Below are 9,167 nucleotides of genomic sequence, written 5' to 3'. Positions count from 1 at the left end.
ATGCTGTGTTCCCCACCTGGAACAGCCCTCCTTTTGCTCTGTACCCAATTGTCTCCTTCAGATATTTCTCTCAGACCCCAATGTCTCCTCTTCTGGGATGCCCTCCCTGACCACAATCCAGGTTGAGCCAGGCATCTCTTTTGGGCTACACAATCCCCTAGGCTTTCCTGGTCACCACATCCCTGGTCTCACTGTCTGAAGACATGTCTGTCTCCTACTGGACTTCAGGCTCCCTGAGAGCTGTCTGGGTCACTGCAGCATCCTTGAGCACAGGGCACACCCAGGTGGCCACTCCAGGAATATTTGTTGACTGAATGGATGACCACCCTCAGCCCCGGCCCCAAGGGGACTCAAGCTGAACTGGGGGATCTCTCCCAGAGGAAGAATTCTCCAGCTCCAGATCCTTGCAAGAGTCCCCCAAGACCCACAGACAGAGACAAGGGCAAAGGCCCAGGCCCGAGCTTAGAAAAATAGGACTTTCTTGTTGTGCCCCAGTGCCCCCGACACCCTCCCCATCAGTTTTAAAAACCGTGAGCGATTTGGTGAGTCTGAGGGCAGGTCCCGCCAGGTGTCCTGTTATCCCTGGGGCCAGAAGAGCCATAGAGGTGGGCACCCGGCTAGGGTCCCGCGGGTTCGTGGCTGGGCCCCCAGGGCTCGCAGTCCAGCTGGACCACGGTTTGGGCCCTGGGTGCAGTGGGCTCAAGGGCGGGTGCAGTGGGCATGGGTCCCAGGGCGCCGTTGGTCTGGGAGCAAACGCTGCTGACAGGTGCTGAGGCCTTGGCCTTGCCGGGGGGCTGCCCGCCATGCACCTTGTAGCGCATGAGCAGCACGAAGATGAAGACCAGCACCGAAGCCACGATGACCCCGCCCAGCGCGATGATCATCGTGCCGCCTAGGAAGGGTGCGTGCGGGGCACCGCATGGCCGCAGCGCAGGCTCAGTGGAGAAGCGGGCGCAGCCCACGGGCCGCGTGGCTGTGAGCCCCGTGGCGCCATCCTCATACACAGCGAGCACGCACAGATCGTAGGTACGGCCAGACGCCAGGTCGGTCAACAGGAAGGAGCGGCTGTCCGCCGGGATCATCCTGGAGAGGCAGGCAGGTCGGTCAGGTCTCTGGCTGCTCAGCACCCACCCTCTGCTCTTCCCCAAGCAGAGGTCCTGCGGGGCTAGATTCCCTCCAGCCTACTATCTTATTTCTAGTCCACTGAGTTCCCTCTAACCAGCACCCCAATTGCCTTTGGTTTGACACCCCTTCATCCACCCTCTGCTTGCTATCCCTCTACTGATAACCAGTTTCACTCTAACTCCCCCTGCAACCCCAGCCTGCCATCCAAATTCACTTCTGGGCACGATGCCCAATTTCTCTGCAGCCCACCGTCCGAGGTCTTCCCATTGCATATATTTATAACCAACTGCCTAATTCCTCTCTTGCTCCGCTACCCAGGTTCCCTCTGGCCTTGCTGTTAGACATCTCTCCACTGCCCAATTTTGCTCTAACCCTACTAATTTCCATCTCACCTGACCTCTTTCCTTTTAGCTTGCTGGACAATTTCCTTCTTATCTCCCTCCAGACCCTCACCTAGTTTTCCTGTGGTTCTCATCGGACTTCTCTCTTGCCTCTAATTTCCTTTTTCCAGCTACCTGATTTGCCTTTAGTATACAGCCAGAATTTTCTTTAATCTTTTAATCTAACTACCTGATTCCCCTATACCCCTGCTGCCTGATTTCCTTCTAACCTGCCAATAAATTTCCCACTAGCCCCATTGCCTTTTTATTATTATCATATATAGTGTGTTTTTCCAGGGAGTCCTGTCATCTGAATCACCATTGATTTCTTTTTCTCCCTGTTGCCTTATTTCTCTCCAGCTCTGTCACTTAATTCCCTTTTATCTCTGTTGCCTGGTTTCTATTTATTCTTACCTTTCCCATTTCCTTTTATCCTTACCACTCAATTCTACTGTATTTTCTTTTGTCACAGGTACCCTGTTGGAGGTTTAACTTCTTTTACAATCTGTTTTATTCCTAAAGTGCTTTAATGAGAGGGAACTCTGGTATTGCTTGTAGTAGGGTGACCATCTAAAGGAGCATTTGTCCTGTCCTCCACCAGGGTGGCCAGGAATTGTGTGATTTTCAGGGCTGACTTGGAATCTACTGAGTAGTGTTGTCTGAGAAAAACAGTGGAATTGGGACTGAAAAGAAAATCATATGACAACTTCAAGAAGTGTGGCCCCAGGAGAGGGAAGGGGGTGTAGGTACTGGTTTCCAAGCTGTGACCCCAGCCCTTTGGAGGCCCAGTGCTTGCACTCAAGCCTCAGAGACTGCACCATTGGCCCAGCCTGGCAGCAAGGACAGGAAGGCATCTACAGCTGCCCATGCAAAGCTGAACTCTGCTGAGAGAAGTCAGCAGCTACCACTACTGACCATATGTGTTCACAGCGGATATATCAAGTGCTGTCTGGCTTGGGGACAGAAGTGGTACTGATGCACCCCATGGAGCATGTGAACTCTAGGTTTTGTGTTTGCAACCATGGAAGAGAGAAGGGAGCCCCCAAAGACTGGCAAACTGGATCTGTTTTGTTTTGTTTTTGAGATAGAGTCTCCATGTAGCTCAGGTTGGCCTTGAACTCACTATGTAGCCCACACTGGCCTCAAACTTGTGGCAATCCTGCTGCCTCAGCCTTCCAAGTTCAGGGATTCAGGTGTGTGCTACCACACCTGGCTAAACTAGGTATTTCTATTCACATGGCAAGTAGAGCTTGCACTTGGTTTTTGTTTTATTTTGAGACAGGGTCTTGCTAAGTTGCCCAGGCTGTCCTCAAACTTGCATTCTGCCTTCCTCAACCTCCTGAGTAGCAGAGATTGCAGGTACATATCACCATACCTAGCCTGTTTGATTTGATTTAGCAAATAAAAAATTTATGTCACCATATTAGAACTCCAAACATGTAGGGCTCACACTACATGAATACGAAGCCTAGTCTCTATTTAACCTCTTTTCCTTTGTAATAGGTCTATTTCATTTCATTTTTCCTGACATGCCTGTACCTTCCTGCTTGATCTCTTTTTCTTCCTGCAGCCTGGCTTGTGTCAAACCATCATGTGGAAAACCAGGCTTCTCTCTCTCTGCACCGCCTCCTCCCTCTCCCTACTGGAGATTGAACGCAGGATTTTTGTACTGTGCTAAATCCCCAGCCCTTTTTTTAGTTTTTATTTTCAGAGAGGGTCTCGCCACATCACTAAATTGCTCAGGTTGGGCTAGAACCCTCCTGCCTCAGCCTCCCAGAGTGCTGGCATTACAGAGGCATATGCCACCACACTCAGCTTCTCTCTTTACCTTTACTACTGAAGTTTTTTACTCCCTTTCCCCCATTAACTTTTTACTCTTTTGTCTTGATTACTTTTTTTTTTTTTCGGGTACCGGGGATCGAACTCCAGACCTTGTGCTTGCGAGGCAGGCGCCAGAACCACTGAGCTAAATCCCCAGCCCATGTCTTGATTACTTTTTACTCCTGCTAATTAATTTCCTTTTCGTTTGCTACCATTTACCCTTGCTGTCTTTTTTTACTTCTGCAACCTGATTTCTTTTATCATTATTGCTTGATACTGTTTAGCCCTGTAGCCTGATTTATTTTAACATTTGCTGACTAGTTTATTTTATCCTTACTGTCTGCTTTCTTTTTACCACTGCTGCCAGATTTCTTTTATCCTTTATGCCTGATTCTGGTTATCCTTGCTGCCTAATTTCTTTTACCTTTGTGGTTTGATTTCCTTTGCAGCCTTGCAGCAGCATTTCTCAGCTGGGCTTTCATGTGGAGTATCTGTAGATGTACCCTCAGCTCTCCCGAACCTCACTCCCCCACCCAAGCTGCCCCACTGCCTGGCCCCTGCACCTGTAGACGAGGATGTCATCGGCTGAGCTGTTGTACTGGATCTGGTACATGCGGATGCCTAGGAGAGGCTGCTGATCTGGCCACTGGACGAGAGCAGTTGTAGCCCCATGCTCAGTCACTTGGACGCCACGGTCGGTAGGGGGCACGGTGTCAGCCACCTTGGCAGAGGCAGAGGCAGCAGAGGGCGGAGTGAGGGCATCAGGATCCCCGTCCCGCGGGGGGTCACAGCTGGTGCTATTGGCTAGCTGGGGAGGTGGCGGGGGACCCACAGTCAGCTCAACAGCTGCTGTAGCCTCGCCAGCTGCATTGGCCGCTATGCAGGTAAAGATGCCACCATCTCCGGGTTCAGTGACCAGCAGCTCCAGAGTCCCATTTGGGAAGGCACGGGCACGGCTCGAGTTGCCCAACAGCCGGCCCTGGGGTGACACCCAACGCACTCGGGGTTCTGGGTCCCCTACTGCACGGCAGCGCAAGGCAGCTGGCCGACCTGCAGGTACCGCCAGGGGTGGTGATCGGTGGGTCACCACAGGGGGCTCACACACAAACTCCTCCTCGCCCACGGCCCAGAAGTAGCGGCCCCCCAGGGCAGGTGGCGAGGCGCAGGCCTCGAGGTCGTCCTCCCTGGCCAGGCGCCGCAGCCACACCAGCTCACAGTTACAGTGCAGAGGGTTCCCGCCAAATGCCAGCACCAGGGCGGAGGCAGGGGAGCCACGGGGCCGGGCGAGCAGTGGCAGGCGGGAGAAGAGGGGGTCAGGTGGGATAGTCGTCAGGCGGTTGGAGGTCATGTCGAGCCTCGCCAGCTTGTGCAGGCGGGAAAAGGCGCCAGCAGGCACAGAAGCCAGCAAGTTATGGTCAAGGCCCAACGTATTGACGTTGCCCAGGCGGCCCAGGGCCTCCCAGGGCAACTGCTCGAGATTGTTGTAGGAGAGATCGAGGTCCTCAAGCGTCTCGGCACAGTCGTCCAGGGCACCAGCTGCCAGGGCTGCCAGCTGGTTGTTGCTCAGGATGAGGTGGCGCAAGTTGACCAGGCCACGAAGCTGACCCTCGCCCAGCGAGGTCAGCCGGTTGCCATCCAGGTGCAGGGCACGCAGGGCTCGTAGGTCAGCGAAGGCACCAGCTGCCACATGGCGGATGGTGTTCCGAGACAGGCTGAGGTGCAGCAGGCCCGTCATGTTGGCCAGGTCACGGCGGCGCACGGCTGCAATGAAGTTGTCTGCCAGGCGCAGCTCGGCCGCACGGCGATCCAACGAGGGTGGCACAAACAGGAGGCCTGCCCCTGGACACAGCACACTTAGGGGTAGTGACTGGGTCTGGCAGCGGCAGCGGCGGGGACATGGGCTGGATGTGGCTGGCTGGGGTGGAGACGAGGCAGGGGCCAGTGGCAGCAGGCAAAGGAGCAACGGGAAGACGGCCATTGCGGGCGGGGGCGGCCTGCAGGGAAAGGGGAGGCGTCAGGGCTGGCGAGGCCGGGGAGGGGTCCCATAGGGGCTTGGGTGGGCTGAGATGAGGAGAGACGGTCACAGTGAACTGAGGGTGGCAGAGCTGGTCAGAGAGAGGTGTAGTAGATCCAGAGCCAGAGGAGACAGTCAGACTCAGAGACACAGAGGGAGCAAAAAGGAACAAAGATGGTCAGAAGGAAGGGAGATGACGAGAGATGGGCAGCCAATAGGAGAGCTGGTCAGGACGAATAGAAGGTGAGCTAGAGGGCTTCAGAGGTGGCCAAACACATGGTCTAAGGTGGCTGAAGAGAGACACAGTGATCAGGTGGGAGGCATGGTCAGAAGGGGCCAGATATGACCCAAGAGGGGAATGGTCAGAGATGGTCAAGAAGGCGGGCAGAGAGAGAGGAAGTGATTGGGGTGGCCAAGAAGATGAGAGGGGACAAACGGGAGGTGGTCGTAGGTGGCTCCTCCAGGAGAGCTGATCAGTGATGGTCAGAGAGAGAAGCAGTCAGGCATGGTCAAAAGGCAGACAGGCGATCAAAGAGAGAGGAGAAAGGACAGATATAGCACAGTGAGCCGAAGACCAGGACAGATGGCCAGGATGAGGGGTATGGGAAGAGGTCATCAGTGGGAAGACAGGCAGCTAGAGGCGGTAGACATGATCAGAGAAATCAATGAATACGAGAGACAGAGAGCTGGGCATGGTGGTTCATGCCTGTAATCCCAGCTACTTGGGAGGTAGAGGCAAGAGGATCACAAGTTTGAGGCCAGCCTGCTGGGCAGTTTAGTGGGACCCTGTGTCAAAATTTAAAAGATAAAAAGGGCTGGGAATGTAACTCAGTGGTGGAGTACTTGCCCAGCATGAGGCCCTGGGTTCGATTCTGAGAGAGAGAGAGAGGGAGGGAGGGAGGGAGGGAGAGGGAGGGAGGGAGGGAGGGAGAGAGAGAGAGAGAGAGGGAGAGAGACAGACAGACAGACAGAGTAGGGTTAGGGGTGGGACGGTAGGCAAAAGAGATGGTGAAAGATGGTCAGAGAGAGGGAAGGTAGACAGAAGAAGCCAGAGAGTAGAAATGGACAGGGCAGCTGGGGAGAAAAGTGGCAGAAAGAGATGTCAAACATGGTTGGAGACAGATATAGACTCAGTCTTAGAGGGGTGGACAGAGGGTAAGAGAGCCAGTAGATGATGAGGGAGTACCATGGACAGAGGTGGAAAAGACGGTCACTGAGAGAAGCAATAGGAGAAGTGGCTGGAGAGAGGAACTGTGGACAGGGGTGTCAAAGATGATCAGAGAGAGGAAAGTTGAACAGAAATGGTCATTCAGAAGAGAGGTGGAGAAGGGGGACCAGGAAGAGCAGCAGTGGACAAGAGAGGCAGCTGGAGATGGTCAGACAGGACAGATGGTGAGAAGTGGTAAGGGCAGTGGCGTCAGAGGCCTGGAGATACCATCAACTGGGGATGAGGTGGTCAGAGAGGGGCAGAGGTGGGAAAGTGTCCAGAGAATGTTGCAGACAGAGTAGGAGCCGGAGGCAGATTCATGGAAGAGTGTCTTTTTCTAGGGAAAAACCCGAGTGCCAAAGGGGACCTGGCCCTCACCTACTTCACCTCCACTCGAAGCCACAGAACCACCTTTCCAAGTCCCTCCCCACAGTGGAGGTCTCTCAGTGGTCTTACCTGAGCTGGAAGCCACCCCAGGGAGCAGAGTCCTCAGGCTCCAAGGGGGTCAGAAGTCAGCGCTCTCGAGTGGGCGTATGGTCATGCCATCTCTGTCCCAAGACTTCTGTGAGGAGAATGCTGTATCTCAACTCAAATCTGTGGCCATGAAGTCTCCAGATTTCAATTCTCAGGTCCCAAACCTCCAAATATTGGACCTTTTGGGTCCAGTTTTAGAGATCCAGACCCAGTTTTGGTTTTTCAGGGTCAGGGTCTTCCAGCTCCAGTCTTGGGATGGCAAACTGCCAAATGGGAAGTTTAGGGTCTGAGTCCTACGTCCTGTCCTGGAATCCGATTTTGGGGTTCTGTGTTCAGATACTGGGATGCTGAGTCAAGAGTTGGAGGTCTCACCTCAGATTTCAGTGTTCAGGTCTGCAGCAAGGACTTCTGGGCCCAAATCAGGTTCAGGCCCCTTGGAGTCCCCAGGTTCAGATCTTGGAATCTGAGGCTTATATTCCAAGGTCCAGTTCCCAAATGGTAAGCTCCTGGTATAGATTTGGGAATCCAGTTCAAAATTTTAAGGTGCCAGGCACAGAATTCAGAGTTCAGCTCCACATTTGAGGGTTTAGATTCCAAATCCTGGGGTTCTGGCTCCAAATCTTGGGGTCCGTGCTCCAAATCATGGGATTTAGTTTCCAAATTTTGGGGTCCCAGGGACCGATGCTGGGATTCCAGCCCAGGATACAGGGTTTCAGGGTGCAGGTGTCAGGGTTCCAAGGCCGATCTCCGGATGTTGACCCCAGATCAGGTTCCCAGGCTCAGATTTCTGAATTTCCCAATCCAATCTCGGGGAGCAAGCCCCCGATGTCAGGTGCAGGTGGCCCGGGTCTGGGACGACAGCGTCTCGGCTGGCCTCCTAGCCTGCGGCGGGGGCTGGCCCAGAGGGAGGGGGTCCGCTGCGGTTGGTAGGGGGCGGCGGGGCAGCCCCAGGACCGGGGTGGGGCGAGGCCTGGGCGCCGACAGACAGACAGACAGACAGGCAGGGACACGCAGGCCGGGGGAGCCCCGCGCGCGGGCGGGGACGCAGGGGGGAGGGGCCGCGCTCCGAGACCCCTCCCCCGCCGGGGCCGGGGCGGGGGCCGGGCGGGGGCCGGGCAGGCGGGCCGGGTCCGGGCGCTCCCGCGGCCTCCTCGCCGGGAACCCAGGGCCGCGCACGCGGCCGCGCTTAAAGGCGCAGGCCCCGCGCGTGCCCGCGCTTAAAGGCGTAGGCACACCCCCTCCCAAAGGCGCGCCCCTGGCCCCACCTTCTATGGGATCGCTATGGCGCTTCTGGGAGCGAGAATCCTTGGATATAGAGGTACTGAGGCAAAGAGACAGATTGACAGAGCACAGAGATGACAGAGACAAAAAGATGGGCAGGCTTAAACCAAGAGACAGACGGATAGAAATACACACATGTACAAGGAGAGACGGAAATACAGACAGTAATGGATTCAGAGGGAGAGACAGAAGGCAAAGACAAGCCAGAAACAGACATGTGCACACACACGAACTCGCACACGCACACACACAGACTCTAATAGCACTTGGGGAACTTGGGTTGAGGAGGTGTGTGTGTGTGTGTGTGTGTGTGGTGTACTTATTATAGCCCTGAATGTAGCCCTCACCCCCAGCTCAGCACTGCCTTTCTGGGGTGTCCTTTCCACAGGTGACGCTTCCTTACCTGAGCTCTGCCCAGCAATAGATCTGACCTTTGTTCCTTCCCAAGGTTCCTTTCCCTGTCTGCAAGGGGAAAATTTGGCTCCAAGACCCTGTGCCCCCCAGGATTAGGAATAGACCTCAAGTGACACTAACCAGATGTCCTGAGGAGGAGGGAGAAGGCAGAAAATGGGTCAGAGGGAGGGGTCTGGTCAGGGTGGCCGACTGTCTTCCCCTCCTCCCACTCAGGCCCACTGCCCACAGAAGACCCTGGTTGGGATTGTGCAGACACATGACTCACAGGGAGTGGCGCTGGGGCAGGGGAGGGGAGAGGAGGTGTCCCACAGTGTCCTGGCAGATGATGTCTCGGGAAGAGGGTATGGCTAGGGAACTTGGTCAGAGCAACACAGGGGACCTGATCTTCCAGGAGCCCTGATCCAAAGGGAACCCAGCCTCGGCCTGGGTGGAATGAGGTGGGCATGGCCCT

The 9,167-nt window shown here is 55.1% G+C and overlaps 1 protein-coding gene across 1 annotated transcript; it reads right to left on the bottom strand.

Moving 5' to 3' along the window:
* Positions 1 to 462: 462 nt before the first annotated feature.
* On the bottom strand, positions 463 to 8,110 carry Lrfn3 (leucine rich repeat and fibronectin type III domain containing 3). The gene is made up of 3 exons (XM_004858955.4): positions 7,004 to 8,110; positions 3,890 to 5,320; positions 463 to 1,083 (listed from the first exon to the last, which is right to left on the bottom strand). Exons 2-3 carry the CDS (start codon positions 5,302 to 5,304, stop codon positions 618 to 620), a joined length of 1,881 nt encoding a protein of 626 aa, XP_004859012.1. The 5' UTR covers positions 5,305 to 5,320; positions 7,004 to 8,110; the 3' UTR covers positions 463 to 617.
* Between the last annotated feature and the right edge of the window lie 1,057 nt (positions 8,111 to 9,167).

This window comes from Heterocephalus glaber, unplaced genomic scaffold (assembly GCF_053883595.1).
Source record: "Heterocephalus glaber isolate CG9 unplaced genomic scaffold, H.glaber_assembly_v1.0 deba00001561, whole genome shotgun sequence".
Taxonomy (NCBI): domain Eukaryota; kingdom Metazoa; phylum Chordata; class Mammalia; order Rodentia; family Bathyergidae; genus Heterocephalus; species Heterocephalus glaber.
This window is presented reverse-complemented; position numbering and strand designations above follow the sequence as displayed.